The following is a 23,757-nucleotide window of genomic DNA, read 5'->3' on the forward strand; positions in this document are numbered from 1 at the left end:
GAAAGGTTTCTGTGTCTTCAGACCTCTAACCTGGATAATTTGCTGATAAATGACCCTATGAAGCTTCAGATAGTCTTCTTCTTGATCTTGAATAAAAGATAAAATTTTGCTTTCTAACCAAAAGCCAGTGTCTTCCAAAATGGACAAATACACTTTTCCTTCTGAGCAGAACTGTCCAAAAACAAGAAGATAAATCAGTAACAAAAAGATCGCTGCATCTCATCCTAGCAGAGGGCCAGGAACAGGCGCACCTTGTGTTGAAGATGGATGCTCAGCCGACAGTGGAGGCCAAAGGCTCGCAGGGCAGCCGCTTCACCGAAGCCACGCGGCTTCCCACCCGGTGTCTGCAGAAGTGACTCCAAATCTGCCTGCAACAGAAAAAACCCAAGGGCCACATGCTGACTGACAAGGCATCACCACACCCCAGACAGCAAGAACAATGGGAAGCACCTGATCTCAGGCGAGCTGGAAAGACCCCCACTCTGGAGAAACCCAGTCTCCGAGGACTCTGTGCCTGGATGTGAGGTGCTGGGTGGCATAGGAAAATGTACAGCCAGGTGAGCGGGCTCAGCTCACCGTCCACAGCCCCTGCCCTGCACACAGCACCACCCGTCCCCTCCCTGCCTCGTGACCAGGCCCGTCCTCCCCATCTGCCTGGCTCTGCTCTGCTGAGGCTTTGCTTCTGGTACAGTCACACTTGAGGGCAATGTAACAGGGTGTTCAGAGGGCTGGCTTCTGGAGGAGAGGAAGAGATGACGGCCTCCGTGGGACAGCTGGGAACATGATGGGTTCCCAAAAAATGTTCTCCAAACATTCCCAGAAAAAACTGCCAAGGACTGCAGGGACTGAGTGTCCACATGAAAGGGTGTGTGACGTATCTCCAGCAGAGGGTGTGTTCTGAGAAACTCGGGCCATCCTCCTGAGTCCTAGCACCCTAGCAGGTGCAACAGAAATGCAAGATTTCTGAACACATGTCAACTGGGACTTGACTCCCAACCTTGCCCCGGCCAGGTTCCATGCCTTGTACCAACTGAATGAGGTGACATGATCACTCTCAATTCTGTTGCAGCCAGAACACTTGTATAGCACTGGAAATATGAAACCTTCACATCTTGATTTGCCACCACCACTATCATACAAGACCACTCAACTCTCAGGGCACAGAGTTACCTTTGATGTTTCAAGGGCTTTCAAAAGATGATTAAGTTTCTTTCGAGGAGCAGAGAGCAAGCACTCGCGATTCTTTGGATGAGTCAGCAGATACTCAATGTAGACCAAAGCCAATTCAGGTTTGACTGGGCGTGTGTCGTGGATCTGCACCCTACGTTTAGAAGCTGTGTTGCTCTGAAAGAAGAGAGACACTGATAATGAAAACACATGTCCCTAGAAAAGCATATCATTTCTAATACACAGTTATCCTCACTCACCTAATTTTAAAGAAGCATGATGTTAACCTACCTTGGCCTGGGCATGCTCTGTGGGCAGCCAGTTGTCCACAAGCTCCAGAATGTGCCCCACTTGCCCCCAGGAGCAGAGGCAATCCAACAAAGTGCAGTAGCTCTTGTCCACAGCGCCCTCCTCCTGGCTTCTTAGCGTGGAAATCACACCACAGCTGACAAGGTCAGATGGAAAATCAGGTTGAGTATTTCAACAGAAACTCCCCCACTTTGTCAAAAGGTGAGGAAAACCAAGAAGCTAAAATCTGACGGTGCATAAGCCCTTGTTATTATATTAGCACTTTCATGCTCTCCAAGGCGGGAATAAATACAGTTTCCCACAGTTGCTACACAGCTGCATCCCACCACAAGACCTGAGATCAGCTCTGGACGCTGAAGGAGCAGGGCACAGCAGCTACACAAAGCCCTCATCCTTCTGTTTCTGTGCCATCTGTCACGTTCTAGAGCAAGAGTTTCTACTCTTGAAGAATAATTTTTGTTTAGCATCAAAATACTCCTTTTTCTTCCATAAATATGAATAAACATAATTTTTACTGAGATAATCACCAACATTGTAGAGCTCTAATAAATTATGTGAGACACAAATGCAAGCCACAAATGTAATTAAAAATGTTCTACTACCCACATTTTAAAACACAAAGAAAAACAGGTGAAACTAATTTCAATAACATAATCTTATGTAATCCAATCTATCCAAAATCATTTTAACATGTAATCAATATTTCACACTCTTCTTTTTGCACCAAGGCTGACTCCATGTGTATTTTGTACTCACAGCATATCTCAGCTCAGATGGCCAAAGCTCAGGTGCTCAGGGTCACATGTGACCAACGGTGGCCTTGTGCTCCAGAACCTCCCACACCAGGTGCTAAGAATAACCCCAGACTTAAGGTGGAGTAACAGTTTCAGTTCCATATGTAGTCTCTGCTTTCATCAGTACCAACTTAGGGCCACTGAAAATCACATCCTGATATTTTCCCTACCACAGGGAGAGGGAAGGGCAGAAGGAAGAAGCCACAATGAGCTGAAAGCTAAATGTTTTGGTCTGCTGACATGAAGTAGTAACTCAGCACAACAATGGATAGGATTGCCACTTCACTACCGCACGGAAGAACAGAGCAAATACCTGAACGGAGGGACAGCAGAGGCCGGCATAAAGGACATTAGCATGAATAAAGGGATCTTGCAGCGATCATCCTAAGAGCAAAAGGAGAAAAACAAACCAAAGCACATGTGAACACTATAAATTCTGAAAGTGTCTCTACGTAAACTCTAATAACTTACTATCAAAGCTGGTCAAGAAGAACCATGGTAGTTCTTTCCATGTTCAAAGGGAAAACTTAAACCAGCCTCATGTTTGAGGGGCACAGAAAATTACTTGATAAGTGTTACAAAAGTTTTATATAACATTTTACTACTTTGCAAATATTTATTAAGCACTTGCTATGTACCCAGTGCCAATCTAGACCCTGGGAATATGCCAGTAAGCAGGATAAACAAAATCATATGCTGTCACGAATTGAATCTACTTTAAAAAACAACACTGATGAAACAAAAAAAAAAAAAAAATTAACTCTATGCACTTGGTATCCTGAACATAAATCTCAAGAGAAGGAAACTATTCAGAGAAAATGTTATAAAACAAAATCAGAATATCTTGAGGAAGACAGTATAGTTCAGTGGAAAATGCAGCAGGGCGTGGTTGCTCATGCCTGTAATCCCAACCCTTTGGGAGGCTGAGGTGGGAGGACTGTGTGAGGCCAAGTTACAGGCTACAGCAAGCATTCACTCCAGCCTGGGCAACAGGGCAAGATTACATCTATTTAAAAAAAAAAAAAAAAAAATGTCCAGACACAGTCGCTCACCCTGTAATCCCAGCACTTTGGGAGGCTGAGGCGGCTGGATCACCGGAGGTTAGGAGTTCGAGACCAGCCTGGCTAACACGGTGAAACCCCGTCTCTACTGAAAATTCAAAATTAGCTGGGCATGGTGGCAGGCGCCTGTAATCCCAGCTACTCGGAAGGCTGGGGTAGGAGAATAGCCTGAACCCACGAGGCAGAGGTTGCAGTGAGCCAAGATTGCGCCACTGCACTCCAGCCTGGGCAACAAGAGTAAGACTCCATCTCAAAAAAAAAAAAAAAAAAAAAAAAAAAGGAAGCTTTAAGGCTACTGAGCCAAATCCAGACCCAATCAGATTCTGTAGCCCAACAGCCGACATAGCACAGAGGAGAGGAGTTAAGCTCTCAGAGTCAGTTTCTTCCTCTGCAAAACGAACACAGGACTGTTGGAAGAATCAAAGTGAACTACACCACACAGAACCACAGTATAATACTTAGAGTGTCCTCAGCGCTTAGTAAACTGCAGCTATATTATTATTACTGAAACAATAAGTAAAAGGGGGTCCATCTACCCTTCATCAAGAACACTCAATAAGAGATACTCTTGGCTGGGAGAATGAGGACATAGTGAATCCTAAAAAATAATAATAATTTTCCTGAAAATATATATGAAACAGAAACAGACCAAAATCAAAATTTGATTAGTAATTAATCTGCATTCACAGTGACCCCATCCTTACCCCCAACTAACAATAAGGGAGGAAAATATCTCGTTAATGTTACAAGTATACTGATAATGATGGCCAATTCTATCTGTGTGGCTCACCCATCATCTCTTTACTTAGAGAAGGAAGCAATTTTCCCTAGTGGTGGAGAGACCTCCTATAGACATACTAAGAATTAACTGAATCCCAAGACCCTCTAAGGGTTTCCAATACCCCAAGGCCACAACTGCCCTGTCCGCCAACCCACCTGGTATCCTATATGGGCTTCTGTTCATATTCTGAAATAATGCTGGCTTCTCAGCCCCAGGTCATTATTTCAGCTTTCTTTCTTTCTTTTTTTTTTCCTTTTTTTTTTTAAGAGGCAGGGTCTCACTCTGTTGCCAGAGCTGGAGTGAGTGCAGTAGTATGATCATGGTTCACCGTAGTCTCAAATTCTGGGCTCAAGCAATCCTGCCTCAGCCTCCTGCATAGCTGGGACCAAAAGGCGCAGGTCATCAGGCCCAACTAATTTTTAAATTTTTGTAGAGATGAGGTCTCACTATGCTGCCCAGGCTAGTCTCAAACTCCTAGCCTAAAGCAATCCTCCTGCTTTGGCCTCGCAAAGTGCTGGGATTAGACGCGTGAGCCACCACGCACAGCTAATGAGCTTTACCATTTACTGGTAAATGATGGTTGGCTGTGTCCGCACCCAAATCTCCTCCTGAATTGCAGCTCCCATAATTCCCACGTGTTATGGGAGGGATCCGGTGGTTGATCACGGAATCACAGGGGTGGTTTCTCCCACACTGTTCTTATGGCAGTGAGTCTCAAGAGATCCGATGGTTCTGTAAGGGGTTTCCCTTTCTGCTTGGCTCTCATTTTCTCTACGCCGCCAGGTAAGCCATGCCTTTTGCCTTCTGTCACGATTGTGAGGCCTCCCTAGCCATACGGAACTGTGAGTCCATTAAATCTCTTTTTCTTTATAAATTACCAGTCTCAGGTATGTCTTTATCAGCAGCATGAAAACAGACTAATACAATTTGGCAACGAATACAATTTGCTTTCATGGACAGGCCATGCTTTCACGTCAGAGGCAGAATGAAGCTCAGAGCCTTGAAAGGGTTAGAAAAACTACGTGGTCCAAAGTTACATAAGTTGGTAGAAGAAGAGGCAAGAGTAACATTTAGGAAGAGGAATGTGGTTCCTAAGACCTATGATCTTTCTATATTTAAACTACACTTTCTTCAGAGTTAAGAATATATTTGCATTTTTACATGTTGTTAATCTATTTTTAAATTTAGTTTTGAAATATAAACTTCCTTCAGAAATAAAAAGTCAAAGAATGAGACGGTCCTGCATGCAAATAGAAATCACACACAAAGAAGAGTGGTGGGGGTGGGAAGGGTTAGCTAAAGGATTCAAAATTGCAGTTAGATCAGAGGAATAAGTTCAAAAGATCTATCCTATAACATGGTGACTACAATTAATAACGATATAATATATTCTTGAAAATCACTGAGAGCAGATTTTAAGCGTTCTCCCCACAGAAATGGTAAGTACGTGAGGTGATACTGATTGGCTCGATTTGGCCAGTCCACAATGTGCACATATTTCAAAACATCATGTTGAACACAATAAAGTATACACAATTTTTGTCAATTCAAAATAAATTTTTTTAAAAAAGAAATCACACACACAACTGTTTGCCCCAACACACACAACTCAAATACTTCAGGGACATATTTGTTTACTGGGTGGCTTCAGGTACCTAAGTAAAACTGCCCACAGAACTTCAGTACTACTGTACCTCCATGTTCACAAAATTCTTTCTTAAACCCCTGCAAATCAAATTAGATTCTAAAATAATGTCACTGACAATTGGAGGCAGAAGAATCAAGTGCTTACCCAAGACATTTCTCTGGGTGCTTAGGATATGGAAGCAGACAGAGACACAAGGTCTCCACCCTCAAGAGGGGCGAGAGAAAGAAACTAAACTGCAAGGTAAACACTAGTCCACCCCTCTCATTTTACAGGTAAGAAAACAGATCCAGGGAGGTAAACGTGTTTGAGAACTTTTGCTAAATTCTAAACAAACATAACCTTAATATACCTTACTTACAAGCACAGTTCAATCAAGACTTACCTTAAATACTTTCAAATACTCTGGAAGCACAGAGGCAAACTTGTTAATGGTGTAAAGTTTGGCCTCTTTATTATTTTCCATACTTCTGTCAATACTTTTCCAGAGAATCACAATGATTTCTAGTAAACCTGCCATGCACGCAACATCGTTTACTGACAGTGTTTTGTCCAGAACCTAAGATAAAAATAATTGTATTGTGAGATAATCTAATCATAACAACTACTAAAAGATAACAGCATCTCAGAATTAGAGCTCTAAAGCAGAAATGTAAAGAATATCAGTCTTACTTTCATGTCTTTTACTCTCTACTTAGAGAATCTCCTAGGGAGGTAAACTTATTTTTGAATGCCCACCCAGGATATAAATTCCAAACTAACCCTATATCTTTTAAAGAAACAGTTATATGAAGAAAACTCTTCTAAAAATGAAAATGTATGAACTATTGTCTCCATCTAGGAACATAACACCCCATTAAAAAACATGCCTTTTCTTTCACTGTATCTTCTGCTTTATTACAAGACAGCACTTTTCACCAGAAATCTCGATGCAGGGGGAGGGGAATGGTAAAGCCTACCTTCCTCCAAGGTGACTGCTACTGAAACTCAGCCGCCAAAACCCAGCCTATCACGTCACAGAAAGGACACAGTCTCTGGTTGGCCAACCCCACCCTACAGGCAGGCAGAACACAGCCTGAGAGGCTGGAATAATGACTGACTATGATCGACTACCACTAGATCACGGGCTTCTTTAGTTCGTTTTTAAAAAATAGACCTACTTACATTTTCCTGAACATATGCTGGTAGTGTGCAGTAATCACCTGAATGTTCACTTTAAACCACAAACGCACTCTAACAAATTCCTCTTCTACCCAGAGCCAGCAGTCCCACGCTGTCAACACTGCAAGCCACACACAAGTGCATTGTGGCTGCGTGCCAGCAAGTGGACATGCCCACTCACCAGCACAGACACACAGCCAGACCTGCCAACCATCCCTGCTGCGGAGGCCTGTCATGCAACTCTAACGTATACTGAGGGAAAAGCCCTGAGAGAAGAAACTCAAACTCCACCAACACCAAGAGCAGAACCAGCTCTGAAGCTCTGAACACTGGCAGTGAGGGTGCAGTGAGCCCAGGGAGGTGGCCTGCCCAATGGCTGTGAAGACGGAAGCTGCCCTCACTCTCGCTGAACTCTTCTCTCTATTCCACATCTATTTCCTGTATGTTTTTGGTAAGTTCCTTCTGAACAATTTCAACCCAGCATAACTGACTGAGGGGCTGGGCTGGTGGCCCATCAGGGTGTGGTGGGAGACGGAGGAGAAAGCACCGTGGGGCACGAGCAGAGCCTGGGTGAGCCATCTGCTGCCCCTGCTAGGAAGGCCACAATGGGGTCAGACCCAGAAGCACTTGGCTCAGGACCAGCTGTTAGGGGAGCACACCAGCACTGTGCCTCAGCACAGGGCAAACTGTTTTGTGATTTTCTTTTAAAGTCCAGTTTCTTAATATAGTGGGCATTGCAAAATGACCCCAAAATCTTACTTTAGATGTCCACAAGCATAGAAGTTTAGAAGCTTAAGATAATGCTTATAAGTAACAAGTGTGTCTAAGTCTTAAACATTATTTTCTTCTAATATAATTGGTTACTTTGGATACTGAAGAAACTGTCCCTTTAATAAATTATACTTTGAAAAATATGAGAGTACCCAGAATCCAATCCAGCTATGCTACACCCAGAGTTGCATTAAAACACACAGAGACATTTAAGGTAAGGAAAATCTGGGACAAGATGTGACTGGTAGGAATTTTTCTTCTGTATTAAGTCCTACCTGAGCTCCAAAATAAACTACAAAGGATACAAAGCAGTTCTTTCAAAAACATTATGACCTTCCAAAATAACTTGTTTAATTAACAATACTAAAGGAACAAAGAAAAAATAGGAATATTCCTAACAAAATGGCCTGTGGGAGTGATGCCATTGATGCACTATCTGCCCGGCCTGGCCCTGCTCTACTCACAGTCACGTTCTCCTTCTCCCTGCCGTCCTCTTCCTCCTCCTCCTCTGGAGGCTCTCTCACTGCCCTCTGGATACAGGCATTTAAGCAATGACGAATAACGTGAATCAGCTTTGCTGAAATGTTTAGTATAAACAAGAATTAATGGATGTGTTTCTTCTACAAAATTAACTATCTGATAGTGAAATTATAATCCCAATTAGTTAAAAGTACTATTTTAAGGGAAATTATTCAGAAATGCATTAAAGTATGAAGCTTATTAAATTGACAAATACTGAACTCTGTAATTTGTATTATGCTTTTGGGGGAAAACATAACAAGAACTGAGACACAACAGCGCTCCCTACCTATGTTGGTGCAGGCGGTGTGTTCGTGGGCGTACTGATAGAACCTCCTGGCAGCAGCGTGGTTCATCTGCACCAGGGTGACACAGCGCTCGCACCAGACCTCCTCCGGCTGATTCACAGGCAGGAAAGAATTAAAGATGAGGCTCACCAGGCGCCGAGACACAGGTCGAGAATCAGTTTCCAGACGAACCAGAATGTGCTCCATGGGGCATATTTTCCAAAACTGTGCAAAAACCACATAAGCAGAAGGAAATAATCAATTGTGCCTGTAACCCTGGAAACAGCTTAAAAAAATTTTCCAGCATAACCAAAAAAGGAAATATTTTTATATTCAAGAAAATTCACTTCAAATGACTATACCAGAATCTGTGACTTTCTGTAGAGAAATTAGAATAAATAAATCTGTATTTTAAAAGGTACTGTTATATAAGGCACCCAAGTATAAGGTTGCTGAAAGGCTTAATTAAAATTACTTAACACCATGATTAACACACAGGAAACTCTCCAATGATAGCTATGATTGTCAATTAATATTTTTTTAATTTCTTAAAGTACCTTAACTTTTGGCCCATTAATGTGAAAAGTGAGTAAAAACATATATAACGTTTTTGACATGGACACTCCGTCTCCTATCTAAGAGGCAGAGGCATCACTCCTGAACTCCTGGGGCTGTCTGTCCCATCCAGTGACTCCTTCTCTGACATAAGCCCGCCAGATCATCATGGACCCCCACAGCCTAGTCTCATCTCCCCCAACCCATCTCACACACAGCATCCAGACAACCTGCAAAAATCAGAACTGATCATAGTGATAGCGTCCCTCTTCTCAAAAGCACCCGAAGCACCTACAGAAAGCAAGCACCAATCGTCTGCACAAGAAATTCATGACAAAGAAAAACGCAGAACAAGACAAAGCAAAATTGAATGGCACCACATCAAGCCCTGCCTCGGGCTCCTCACCTGCATGGTGGGCAAAACCCTCGACCTTGCATTTTTCTCAAGGACCTTGCTCCAAGGACCAATCCTTCTTTCCAGTATTTTCAATTGGATCTTTCTTCTTCACATCATCCCAACTCTTAGAACAAAAACCCACGCACAAAACTCAACCTGAGGTTCCCATCTCCTGGATGCCACCTTCCCTCTCCCTTGTCAGTCGACCTGCTCCTAAGCGTGCCTGCATCCCACCTCCACCTCCAGATCCCACTTCCCAACCCCGTCGACACTGCAGTCCACCCTCACTGAAGTTGTTCTTGCCAAGGTCATGATCTCATACGGCAAATTCAAATAGACATACGTACGCCCTCAACTCAGACAAAATCTGCAGCATCCGACACTGTTATTACTACCTCCTGAAGCGCCCCTGGGATACTTCCACTCAGGCACTTCTTGGTATTTCTGAAAAAGTTACTGTAGTAAAGACAATAATCCCAAATCCCACACTGGGCAGTTTACTCACATTCTAGTGTTGGAAAGACAGAGCATTACCCCGCACAGGACAGTGGACAGGGCCAAGGTTCCCAGTTCTCACCTACAGCCACAGGGACAAGAATCTTCTGCCAAACCTGACTGAAGTCTTGGAAATTAAGGGACTGGAGACTTCTTACCTAAGAGTGAGAGGTTGTGCTGTCACGGTTTAAGAGAACAAGAAAGAGAAAAATACTAGGACTGATATTCTGACCAGAGAACAACTCTGTCCACCTCCATCCTGAACGCCTTCTGCCCGTCCCAACACACTAAAGCCTCCTGGCCACAGGCTCCAGCCCCAACAGGTGGTTACTTCTAAGAGTGAGGCATCAAGCCCTGAACACTGCACCAGCAGGATACACCAGCAGGCCTGCAGGTGACAGTGCTGTTGGCAACCAACCTGTCTGGAAATGCCGGAGGACGTCAAGCACAGAACCAAGTGCCTGAGCCACGATTTACTGTATTTTTGCAACCACCCCCAGCATAGATATTAGTATCCCCACTTAACAGGTAAGAAGCAGGCTTAGAGCAATTAAGCACAAGATCATAGCACTTTCATCTAGTCTGCCACGCTGCCTTTCAACATCACACAAAAGCACGGATCAGAGCTGCACGGCCCACACACTGCTGTAGAAATACAAGTAGACTCATTGGCTGGGCACAGTGGCTCCTGCCTGTAGTCCCAGCAACTCAGGAGACCAAGGCAGGAGGATCGCTTGAGGCCAGGAGTTTGAGGCCACCCTGGGCAACACAGTGAGACCCTGTCTCAAAAAAAAAAAAAATTAAAAAGAGGACGATGCATTGTAGGGAGAGTGTTGACACCTCCTGGCCCGCTGGGCTCAGCCCAGCAGCCCAGGCCTACCACAGCTAACAAAGGAAACAAAGAGAAGGTATAACTCTCATTCCTTCTAGAGCTGCATGTACAAGACCCTCCACTGGGCCAGCGCGCCCATTACTGAGGTGTGCACGCCAGGCCCGGCAGCCTGATCTCATGTTGCCAGGTCGTTCCTGCCCATAGACAATGCCCTCCAGTCAGCTCCAACAGCTGCCCTCTGGCCAGTCAGACTGCCTCTTGTACGCATGTCATTCTGTAACCTTAACTTTCAAGGGAAATTAGCTTGCATGCCTGCCACAAACCTTTCCAGAGACCTCACAACCAAATGGCTCTCTGCCTTGCACTTGCAGAGGTAAGGACTAAAATGCAAACATGATGCCTTCTTTCTCTGCTCTGACACCCAAACTCCCTGGTGGGCCAGAGACCCTGTGTCCCTCTGCCTTCCTTACCTACTACAGTTTTTTGTTTTGTTTTACTGAAGAGTTATTCTTTTATTGTTTATAAAATAATGGTACAGTGGTTTTTAAGTGCTTATCTTTTAGAGATACATTCTGAAACACAAAGAAAACAATATGATGTCTGGAATTTAGTTCAACATAGTCTGGCAGTGTGCCTGGATACGGTTTAGATAAAGCAAGATTGGACACAGCAATAATTGTTAAAGCTGGGTGATGGGTATGTCTAATTCACTGTATTAGTCTCTCTGCTTTTAGATATGTTTGAAAATTCAAAATAAAAAATTAAAACAAAAAAATTAAAAATATTCATAAAAAGTTGTTTTTCTCCAATAATTGCCTTAAAGTCTACTTTGTTTTCTGGGTTTTTTGGTCCAACTTTTATTTTAAGTTCAGGGGTACACATGCAGGATGTGCAGGTTTGTTAAATTCGTAAACGTGTGCCATGGTAGTTTGCTGCACAGATCATCCCATTACCTACATATCAAGCCCAGCATCCATTAGTGATTATTCCTGATGCTGTCCCTCCTCCTACCCTCCACCCTCCAACAGGCCCCAGTATGTGTTGTTCCCCACCATGTGTCCATGTGTTCTCATCATTTAGCTCTCACTTATAAGTGAGAACATGTGGTATTTGGTTTTCTGTTGCTGCATTAGTTTGCTGAGGATAATAGCTTCCAGCTCCATCCATTCCCTGCAAAGAACATGATCTCGTTCCTTTTTATGGCGGTAAAATACTCCATAGTATATACGTACCACATTTTCTTTATCCAGTCTATCATTGAAGGGCATTTAGATTGGTTCCATGTCTTTGCTATTGTGAATAGTGCTGCAATGAACATAGGCAAACACGTATCTTTATAATAAAATGATTTATATTCCTTTAGGTATATACCCAGTAATGGGATTGCTGGGTCAAATGGTATTTCTGTCTCTAGGTCTTTGAAGAATTGCCACACTGTCTTCCACAATGGTTGAACTAATTTACACTCCCACCAACAGTGTAAAAGCACAGAACTACAGTTTTAACAGGCTGTTTCAAAAAACGCCATCAAAATTGCAGCCAGTATTTTTATTAAAATTGACATGCTTGGCCAGGTGCAGTGGCTCACGCCTATAATCCCAGCACTTTGGGAGGCCAAAGCAGATGGATCACCTGAGGTCAGGAGTTTGAGACTAGCCTGGCCAACATGGTGAAACCCCATCTCTACTAAAATTTTTTTAAAAATCGCCAGGCATGGTGGCACACACCTGTAGTCCCAGCTACTCAGGAGGCTGAGTCAAGAGAGTCACTTGAACCTGGGAGGCAGAGGTTGCAGTAAGGCAAGATTGTGTCACTGCACCCCAGCCTGGGTGACAGAGCGAGACTCTGCCTCAAAAAAAAAAAAAAAAAAAAAAAAAATTGACATGCTTACTCTACATTCTTTTAAGAGATAAGGTCTCACTATGTTGCCCAAGCTGGTCTCACACTTCTGAGTTTAAGTGATCCTCCTACCTCAGCCTCTCAAAGTGCTAGGATTACAGGCATGAGCCACCACACCTGGCTATTACTCTAAAATTTACATGAAATGCAAAGGACCTAAAGTAGCCAAAGAATTTTGAAAGAACAACAAAGCTTGAGAATGTACACTGCAAGACTTACCATAAGATCCACACAGAACAAATGGATCAACAAAACAGGACAGAGTCCAGAAAAGGACCACACATATAGTCAATGATTTTCAACAAAAGCATCAAAGTAACTCAACTGGATATGACACTGGGTGTTAATACCACATTGGTCACTCAAAATATCCTTTGTTTTCTTCTAACATAAAAAATTCACAGATCAAAACTCATAACACACAAAGTAATAGGTACTAAATGCAGTGACAAGATCCCCATCATTGGCTGGGCATGGTGGCTCACACCTGTAATCCCAGCACTTTGGGAGGCCAAGGTGGGCAGATTGCTTGAGCCCAGGAGTTTGAAACCAGCCTGGGCAACATGGGGAAACACCATCTAGAAAAATTAGCCAGACACGGCGGCCACTCCTGCAGTCCCAGACACTGTGGCCACTCCTTCAGTCTCAGACACGGCGGCCACTCCTTCAGTCTCAGACACGGCGGCCACTCCTGCAGTCCCAGACACGGCGGCCACTCCTTCAGTCCCAGACACTGCGGCCACTCCTGCAGTCCCAGACACGGCGGCACACTCCTGCAGTCCCAGTCACTTGGGAGGCTGAGGAGGGATGATGACGTGAGGTTGCAGTGAACCGAGATCACACCACTGCACTCTAGCCCGGGCATCAGAGTGGGACCCTGTCTCCCCCTCACCTCATCACCCCAAGCAACTGGCACTAAATTCTTGTTCTCTTCAAAGGATATTTTACCCATATCTGAGCAATATTTACATACACGTTTGTCTCTGCTTTACTCAGCTGGTAGCACACCAGAACCACATCTACACTATACTTTTATACTTCTATATCTTAGAGGCCTTTCCAAGGAAGCCCCACAGAAAGTTCCTCCTTGTTCTTTTCATGGCCACATAGCACCACCTCTCTTAAGAACACACAAATCTGTCTGGCTGACCCCGCACTCTGGCATGTCAGGCTGTTTCTGGATCCCGTGCCATAACAGAACAGCACTCAACGTAAATTTCTGAGAACTACTGTGTGGAGAAAGAAAGCTCACAATGGTACCAAAATAATAATGAAGTCAAGAACATTATAAGCAACATTCTTAGCCAAAAGCCAAAAGCAGAATAGAACTAGAGCTGAAAGAGAATAATCACTTCAGTAGTTTATAAAACGTCAAAACGCACATCTCTCATAAAGTGGGTGTCTCCTTCCTTCATTCTGTGTGGGGGCGGGGGGTGAGGGGTGGTGGGTGGCTCATACTCGACACTCTCCAGAAGTGCTCACCGGGTGCCAAGTATCCAAATATTACACCAAATATCTCAGTGAAAACCTTCACACATGATAAAAATATAACGGAAGGCAGGGGGTGCTTACATTAATGTCTTTCAAAAAGAAAACACATTGATAATATTTCTAGAATCTTTGATAAAAAACACAAAACAACATTTGATGACAGAGATAACTGGACAAATAATATGTTATCGTTTAAAATGTGGAATTAAAACTACTTTCTTTCTGTTTGATGAACACAAGTCTCTATTTCATGTCTTAGGTAAAGAAGCCCTATTCATCGTACCTTAGCAGCCCTCACAGCTTTGATCTTCAACAGCATGTCCACAAAAGCCACCCTCACTTTCTCCGAATTGTCGTGGAGACTGTATCTGAGAGCTGGCAGGAGCTGCTCTAACAATGGGTGGCTCAGTTTGTTGTCCAAAATCATTGGCAGACACTGCAACACAGAGAAAGATAAACAGTTCAAAATCAGAACATGCCAATGAAAGGTTCAGGTAGGAAAACTTCATTAAAGAAAACATTCGGTTCCATCTTTACTAGAACTACTAGTGAAATAAATATACCTACGGAAAATAACACTTTTTCTAGAACTATTTCATATAAAAGGCATACTTTTAATGAACTAGTATAGGCCCAACCACTGCTATTTGATCCATTCATTGTTTTGTTCAAATAAGATTAAAGCAATTATAAAAGAAATCTTTAATGCTCTCTCTTAGCTAAATTTTAGAGGATTTTTTAGTTGAAAGAAACACAGAATAACTACTGGTCATGTGGTCTCCAAAGGCACCAAGTCCAAGAACTCTGCATTTCCTGACTCGATACTGCATGAGGATTGGAGGGAACAGAGGCAGTGTGTGTGACTCAAACACACTCTCGGCTGACTACAGCGCCCATGTAGCAGGTGGTGCTCCTCCACAGGCCAAGGCTCAGCCTGGGCCCCCAAGCTCCAGCACTGCTTAAGCTCTACGGCCTTCTCCATCTAGTTTCAGGAGAAACACTATATATATATATATATATATATATATATATTTTTTTTTTTTTTTTTTTGAGACAGAGTCTCACTCTGTTGCCCAGGCTGGAGTCCAGGGGCACGATCTCGGCTCACTGCAACCTCTGCCTCCCGGGTTCACGCCATTCTCCTGCCTCAGCCTCTGGAGTAGCTGGGACTACAGGCACCTGCCACCACACCTGGCTAAATTTTGTATTTTTAGTAGAGACAGGGTTTCACCTTGTTAGCCAGGATGGTCTCGATCTCCTGACTTCATGATCCACCCGCCTCGGCCTCCCAAAGAGCTGGGATTATAGGCATGAGCCACCGCACCTGGCCACATATATTTTAACGACGATCATTTTTTCAAAAAATTTCAGATATATACAGCTCTTCTTCCAAAGCACTAAAGGGCAGTCTGATTTGAATCATCTGCTCCACCTGTGTCCACAGCCGCCCCTTGATCCTGCCCTCCCACTGGACACTGGCCACCGGCCACCGGCCACCACCTACCTCGCCAGTTCCCCCCATCCCACAGCCCCTGTAGCCCCTCCTACAACACTGTGTTCTCCTAATTCTCCTTCAGCTTTTCTGGTCTTTCTTCTGTAGATTCTCTGCTGACTCTTCCTCTACTCCAGAGCCTACCCATCCCTCCTCACAGATGACTCATCTGGGCCTGGGAGGCATCTCAGAGTGGCCCTGCAAGGGTTTCCTCAGAAGCATGAAAGCACCAGACTGTGCTCAGAAGGTCAGGACCGAGAGAAGACTGGCCAGGGAGCTGTGGCCACTTTGGGTGACAGCAACAGGAAGGAGCAGGTGACCCTCAGAGAACTCCAGGAAGGGAAAGACAGGACTTGGGTAAAGGAGGAAGAAGCAAGAAGAGCACACAAGTGAGTGACTCAGCAGATGACATCACCACTTCAAGGAGAAAAAGAGGAGCAAGGGGGAGAGAGGAAAACAAAGAAAACTCTTGGATGGCAGCAGGTTTGGAAAAGATGGTAATGACTCAGCAGTGGAGACAGGGTGGCTGCTGTAACATGCTGCCAAGGCCCTGTCAGAAATGAGGCACTCGGCCGGGCGCGGTGGCTCAAGCCTGTAATCCCAGCACTTTGGGAGGCCGAGACGGGCGGATCACGAGGTCAGGAGATCGAGACCATCCTGGCTAACACGGTGAAACACCGTCTCTACTAAAAAATACAAAAAACTAGCCGGGCGAGGTGGCGGGCGCCTGTAGTCCCAGCTACTTGGGAGGCTGAGGCAGGAGAATGGCGTGAACCCGGGAGGCGGAGCTTGCAGTGAGCTGAGATCCGGCCACTGCACTCCAGCCTGGGTGACAGAGCAAGACTCCGTCTCAAAAAAAAAAAAAAAAAAAAAAATGAGGCACTCAACCCAGCTGTCCCGGGGCCGCTGAGCTGCCCTCACCATCAGCATGCGTGGGGACGGCCTCCTGAAGAAAATGCCTTCCTCCTAGGCAGCCAGTGTGCAATGGTGGATCAGTATGGGCCCAGTCTGAAGGGCTCTGCTGGCTCTAGAGCTGCCTGTGGGTCTGCACGAGGCTTTCCCAGGCTGTGTCGTGGCTTAATGTCCCTTCCCCTCCAGAGGTTGTGCACCCCAGGAGCACTTCCTATCTGCAAGCTGTGGATAATCTTAATCGCAGAGCTACCTGTTGGTCACCTGAGCAGAGCTCTCAAGAAGACACTTGTCTGTAAACTGGGACCAGCTGCAAGCAAACTGCAATCAGAGCAAGGTTGGAAACCAGATCGCCAGGGTGAGCCCATCACAGTGCAAGAAGCGCATGGGTCCCTGACTCCTCAGCCAACACTTAAAGAGTAAGAGCATTCAACCACAGACAAAGAGGAAGAAGAGGGACTGACGTTGTACAACATCCAGAAGGACAAGGGAATGGTGTGGGGATGAATTCTGCTCAAGATCAAAAAAGTCTAGTGAAGTGGTCATGTGAAACTAACCTTGGCTAGAAATGCTTTACTGGAGTAGTGGACATAGAAGATGCTTTACAGTGGACTGGGGAATGGCAGGAAATGGAGATAGACTGTTTAGGTGATCACTAAACTAAGACTCTTTTGAGAGTAAGAAGGTTGTTCCTAACAATTACTGCAGAGCAACAGGCATGAGCCCAAAAGTCTGATCACTCCACAAACACAGACATGCTCCTCAGAATATCTTTCTGCAATGAGGAGAGATGGGGGAGCCTCTGCCTCAGATGGAGATGTGAACATGCTTACAAACCTATAGGAAGGATACTGCTGAGAGGGAGAGGTTGAACATGCAGAGAAAAAAAATTTTTTTTTTGAGACAAGGTCTGGCTTATCACCCAACTGGAGTGCAGTGGCACAATCTTGGCTCACTGCAACCTCTGCTTCCCAGGCTCAAGCCATCCTCCCACCTCAGCCTCTCAAGTAGCTGGGACTTACAGGTGCACACCACCATGCCCGGCTAATTTTTTTTATACTTTTTGTAGAGACCAGGTTTCACCACTCTGCTCAGGCTGGTCTTGAGCTCATGAAACTCAAGCAATCCACCCGTCTTGGCCTCCCAACTTGCTGGGATTATAGGTGTGAGCCATTGCACCTAGTCCAGAAAACTTTTCAAATAGAGAAAATAAGCAAGCAGGTTCCTGAGAAGTGGGGAGGAAGATCCACAGGAGCCCCCACAGGGGCATGGCCGTGAGGCCCAAGAGCTGCTCTGAAAATGTCTGTTTTGCACATGAGGGAAGAGGAAGTCACCTGCTGTGCTCAGGGGAGTCAGAGCTTCTAAACAGTTGATTCCAGTAGCAGGAAAGTGAGATCAGTTCTTCTTAGGCCATCTCACAGGCCCTGAAGAAATTCTCCGAATTGGCCTCTCTGAGTGCTTTACAGATTTACAAACCCTCTCTCGGAGAGCATTTGTTATTGCAGACTGGGTACCTCCCTCCCTCTGGTTCATTCCACATTTTCCCACCAAAGCCAGGGGGAGAAAAGATCAGTGGCCACCCCACTACCATCCAACATACACATTACAATTTCTATAAACCTAAGACAGTTCAGGTTGCTTAGAAAATAAAATGTGAGCTTCTCTTGCAAGGTTTGAGCTATGATTGGTGTTGGTGATAGGTGGGAGATACTGAAAAATTACTTAAGTGAATCCAAATATATTCTATGTACCAGATTCTATGCAAAGTATATTTCTCCAAGACATCACACAAAGAGACAAAAGAGAATAAATTCAACAGTACTGGGACCCCTTCTCCCCTTACACTAAAAACAACTATTAGTTCAAGTAGTCATTTTTTGTAGAAAACACTTCTAATTCGGTTTTTAAAAAGCTTACTCTGGATATATGACAAGTCAAAAATGTTATCTCTGTGGAGTAGGATTACAGGTATTATTTTAATCTTCTTCTTTTTCTGTTTTTCTAATTATTCCACAAGAAATAAACATTACTTACATAATTTAAAACATCTTACCTTAAAGACAGAACAACGAACATCAGCTGAGCTCGTGTCAAACGCCAGTTCCCCAGTCACCTTCTTCAGGAGGTCAATCAGGATGGTCGGGGGCATCATTTCCCAGTACTTAGAGGTTATTTTACAAACACCAAGGATCCCTGTGGAACGGACCATCGGATAAGGATCTTCTAAAAGGCTCTATAAGTAGGAGGGGAGAAAGGCTTAAAAACCTTGACTTAATTCCCGAAATCAACATCTGCTTCACACATGAGCACTTCAGGAATTCGTAACTTAGAGAAACTTTGAGCATAGAAACACTGGACACATATGGATTCCTAGACCTGAGATTACTTGCTATCACTTCTAAAGCAGAGTATTTAAGATCAAGCCAGAAACATGTGGTGCCTTATTTGCCACATCCCCTGACAGCAGTGCCTCAAAACCAGCTCTGTCATCCAGTGAGATCTGCACACTCAGCTGAGCATGGCAGGCGTTCAGATAAGGCATGGCCCATGTACACCACGCTTTTGAATTCTAAAATGCTGTAATGCATTTTAGAGCCAGGAATAAAATAATTCTACCTGTAATGAACTAATCCAGGCCATGATCGTCAGTGGTACTAAAAATTCAAAAGGAGACAATGAGGCAATAAGTACTTTGATGGGAGTACTCAACATCACCAGGGAAATAATCTCACGAAACAAAATCCCAAATACATGATTCGGATCAACTCTCTCATTTAACCACCAATTTATAGGAAACACAAAGGGCAGAGGGACACACTAATGGCATCACAGGAATGGGTTCTATAAAATCCAGACTGCTGGGAACGTCATAGAATAATTTGCTTTCTTCAATGACAACAAAAATAGCAAGTTTTAAGAAAACAAAACACAGAAAGATTATAGCAAGAGAGCTCATGGTCCAGGAGACTTAAGCAACATGTCAGTTAGTCACAGCACATGGGCCTTAGTTAGAGAAACATTCAAACAAAATGAGAAAATGGCAGCAACGAATGGGTACCCAAAGACACTAAGGAATCATCGTTAATTTATCTTTAGCTGTGATCATGGCATGATTTAAAAAAAAAAAAAAGATTATCTTTTACCAATACTTTCTGACCCATTTAGAGCTGAAATGATATGATGTCCCAAATATGTTTCAAGACAGGGGAAGAAGAAATTGGATTGGGATTAGTCAGCAATGAGTAAAACTGTGTTGTGGGCACACAGGGGTTATTACTCCAGTCTCTTTTTTATTATGCATGACATTTTCTATTAGGAACGTTGAAAAACACAACAGAATTCTTACTACTTTAATTAGAAAAAAAAGACTTCAAGTTAATATTAAGCATTTACCCCATCTCCTCCCCCAAATTTGACCAAAATGATCAATTTCTATTAGCAATAATAGAAACAAAAAGACTGAGAAATTTCTGTAAGAAAGGGAATAAGGAACAGATTCACGGAGAAAAGAGCATAAAAGGTTGTAACCTAGACATTCCTAGGTAAGGGTGCTCTAAAGACAGGAGGCTGTGACCTCAGAGAGCCCACATCAGCCCCGAACCCAGAGCCCAGGTTACAGAAAAGAGAGTTCGTGACAAGGGCGGCAAACAACCCCTGGTGAGGCACAGCTCAGGAGCCAGGATGTGCCCCCAGGATAAACTCTTAAAAATGGTTTCTAAACCAAGTGTGTCATCTGCCAGGAAGAGTTCCTGAAAGAGATACTGGGCAACAGACAAAGAACAACAACAAAAAAAGAACCAGCAATAACTCTAAGCCTCCGGAAAGGCAAAAGAAGGAAAAGCAATGCCACCCAGAAAGAAAGGGCCCTTTGTACTTGGGTACCGAGGGGTCACCTGCCTGCCTGCTCTTCCTCCACAGAAACTAAGGGAAGCCCACCTGCTGTTGCACTCAGCCCATTTAGCAAACCTGAGACACAACCCTACACAACTAGAGAAGAACACTTGCTAACCACCTTACCAACCCAATCCTTTATCCAAACTTAAGAATGGAAAAGATGACTAGTCTTTTAAGAAAAAGCAAACAGGAAGAAAAAAAGATGATTAAAAAAAAAAATAGAAAAGAACTTTAGGAATCTGAGGGCCTGTTCTTGGGATTCGGAAGTTTTTATACATTTTGTTGTCTATGAATTACTTTCAATAATAATCTTTAAAAATAATAAAAATATATTCTGGACAATCACCTTACAACCACATCCTCTCCCGGCTCAGTGTCCAGACCTGTTTGCAATTACACCATCACCAGATAAGCACTCAAAATGATAGCACATGACTTGCAATGCTGTTTCTGTCGCATCTCTTCATTTAAAAACATTCAAAGAGTCCTTTTCTTTTTTGAAACAGGGTCTTGCTCTGTCACCTAGGCTGGAGTATAGTGGTGCAATCTCAGCTCACTGCAGCCTTGACCTTCCAGCCTCAAGCGATCCTCCCATCTCAGCCTCCCGAGTAGCTGAGACTATAGGCACGCACCACAGTGCCCAGCTGATTTTTTTTTCTTTAATTGGTAGAGATGGGGTTTCACCATGTTGCCCAGGACTGCTCAAGCAATCCTTCTTCCTCGGCCTCTCAAAGTGTTGGGATTACAGGCATGAGCCACTGCACCTAGGCCCTTTTTTATTAAAAAAAAAAAAAAAGGTTCTCCATATTACTCAGGTTTAAGAAATTCCAATAGAGCAAAAAGCATGAGAGAACAGTTAAGGTACACAGAGGATACAGGAAATAACCACTGCTCTTACTTATCTATCAGATCACCTCCTTTGTCCCCTCATGAAAGAGCCTAATTTCCATCTAAAGGTTGAGTTAAAGCCTCAAGAGGTGCAGCACCAGGGACAGGAGCTCTCAGCCAGCTTTGGCGAACAATGCCGCAGGCCAGACTCAGCTGGTACCTGCTGAGTACCTGCTCCTACACAGCTGGTACCTGCTGAGTACCTGCTCCTACACAGCCCACAGTGCTAAGAATGGTTCATATTTCTTAAAGGTCGGAAAAAATGAACAAATTATCATTTTATGGCATGTGAAAATTACATGAGATTAAAATTTTGTTTTCCACAAAGTTTTTTTCTTTTTTTAAAATAAGAGTCAGGGTCTCGCTCTATCGCCCAGGCTGGAGTGCGGTAGTATAATCATGGTTCACTGTAGCCTTGACCTCCTGAGTTCAAGTGATCTTCCCGTTTGAGGCGGCAGTGAGTGACGATCACACCACTAGACTCCAGCCTGGGAGACAGAGCACAACTCTGTCTCTAAAAATAAAATAAAATAAAATAAAACTTAAAAATAAGGAATCTTAAAAAAAAATTGTAGATAAATATACGTAATGTACACAGCAAAATACTAATGACTTCATTTAGGGATGTGTGTGTGTGCATGAAGAAGTATACAGATACTTATTACACTTTTTTTTCTTTTTTTTGAGACAGGGTCTCACTCTGTCGCCCAGGCTGGGGTGTAGCTGTGTGATCATGGCTCACTGTAGACTTGACCTCCTGGGCTGAAGCCTCCCAAATAGCTGGGACCACAGGTGTGTGCCACCACACGGGGCTGGTTTTTTTTGTTGTTGTTGCTATTTTAACTTTTTGTAGAGACGAGGTCTCACTCTGTTGCCCAGGCTGGTCTCAAATTCCTGGCCTCAAATAGTCCTCCCACCTCGCCCTCCCAGTGTTGGGATTACAGGTGTAAGCCACTGTGCAGGCCTATTATACTATTACTTCAACTTTCTGCATGTCAGGTTTTCCATAAGTTAGAAAATAAAAAGAAAAACAAAAGGGAGCATTTCAGAAGCACCACAGGCGACAGCATTACAATAGCAGTTTGCTGTCACTGTTTCCTAAAACTGTACTACTCAGGACAGTAGATAATACGCACTGCTTAAGTAAGCTGTGTTAGGAAATACAGACTAAGTAGATGAAAAGAATCCACAATACTCCTCGGAAATAAATGCCGCATCTTAACATCTTAACACCTCACCTGAAAAGTCAACTGCCACAGGCATTATTTGTAGGCTTGCCCTGAAATATAACCAGTGTTTGCTCATTATGCTACCCGACACCTTTATGATAGGTGATGTCACAAACACACTTACAGAGAAAGACACAGAGAAGTTAAGTGGCCTGCCCAAAGCCACATTCCTATTAAGGGAGAGTGGTGGAATCTGACCCCAGAGAGCAGGGGGCTGACACCACAGCATGTGCTTTACCCACTGTATGACGCCACCTCTCCACTGGGGAAACAACAGGCACATGCATAAAATGTTTAAAACCACACACAGTAAAAATAATTAAACATCCCCAAAGTAGAAAAAGACACCATGGGCACACGCTGTTGCAGAAGGCCCCAGGGAGAAGTGGCATCTCTCTGAAGAATAGTCCAGGTTTAGAAACCATGTCATGTGGGAGCAGAGCTCTGGCTGTTACAGGGGAGGTGGGGACACACACAAGCAGTACATGCCACAGCCTAGACAAAGCTGGTATCTGTAAGAAGCTTGACCACCGGAAGTACGTACATAGAGCTCTTCAAACTGTTTCTGAATTTCACTATCCATTTCAATAGCATGAAGGTTTGGATCCCTAATAGGAAATGCTTCAACAAACAACAATGCAGCATTTGATCGAACTTCAGAGTTTCTGGCCTATAATAATAAAAGAAGAGTATCTCAGAATCCCAGAGTTAACATGCGAAGGCTTAAGTACCGTGTTCCCAAAGTAACAACTTAATTATCTTGATACAGATTTATTTTCAAATTACAGACAATCATAACATTTAAATTGACCAAACATTACTCAGTTCAACGTCAACAGATACTATGAAAAGATCAAGCTTCCTCACTTCAGAGCCCATTGCATGTCACTAAGTAGTCACCCCACATCCTCACTAAAGATACCAGGTTGTCTGCACTAAAAGTCATTGTGTGTTTGTTAGATCTCAAGGACTTGGACAGCCCAGGACAGCACGGCAGACCACCCACAGCCTAAGCGGGTTTGCTTTACGGCATGTCTCTAATCTCCTTCCCTAAACATGGTTACTTAAAAATAACTGTGTAGGCCGGGCGCGGTGGCTCAAGCCTGTAATCCCAGCATTTTGGGAGGCCGAGACGGGCGGATCACGAGGTCAGGAGATCGAGACCATCCTGGCTAACATGG

The 23,757-nt window shown here is 44.0% G+C and overlaps 1 protein-coding gene across 2 annotated transcripts in view; it reads right to left on the reverse strand.

The window, feature by feature from the left end:
* NCAPG2 (non-SMC condensin II complex subunit G2) overlaps positions 1–23,757 on the reverse strand; it is a 73,381-nt gene that overhangs the window by 24,000 nt on the left and 25,624 nt on the right. For both annotated transcript variants that reach the window (XM_015135379.3, NM_001258148.1), the window contains 11 exon segments: positions 23,121–23,246; positions 18,619–18,798; positions 14,448–14,600; positions 8,498–8,720; positions 8,154–8,266; positions 6,143–6,316; positions 2,584–2,654; positions 1,459–1,612; positions 1,171–1,344; positions 252–368; positions 31–171 (listed from right to left, as the gene is read on the reverse strand). In XM_015135379.3, coding sequence (XP_014990865.3) covers positions 31–171; positions 252–368; positions 1,171–1,344; positions 1,459–1,612; positions 2,584–2,654; positions 6,143–6,316; positions 8,154–8,266; positions 8,498–8,720; positions 14,448–14,600; positions 18,619–18,798; positions 23,121–23,246 — 1,626 coding nt within the window.

The sequence above is a fragment of the Macaca mulatta genome, chromosome 3, assembly GCF_049350105.2.
Source record: "Macaca mulatta isolate MMU2019108-1 chromosome 3, T2T-MMU8v2.0, whole genome shotgun sequence".
NCBI lineage: Eukaryota > Metazoa > Chordata > Mammalia > Primates > Cercopithecidae > Macaca > Macaca mulatta.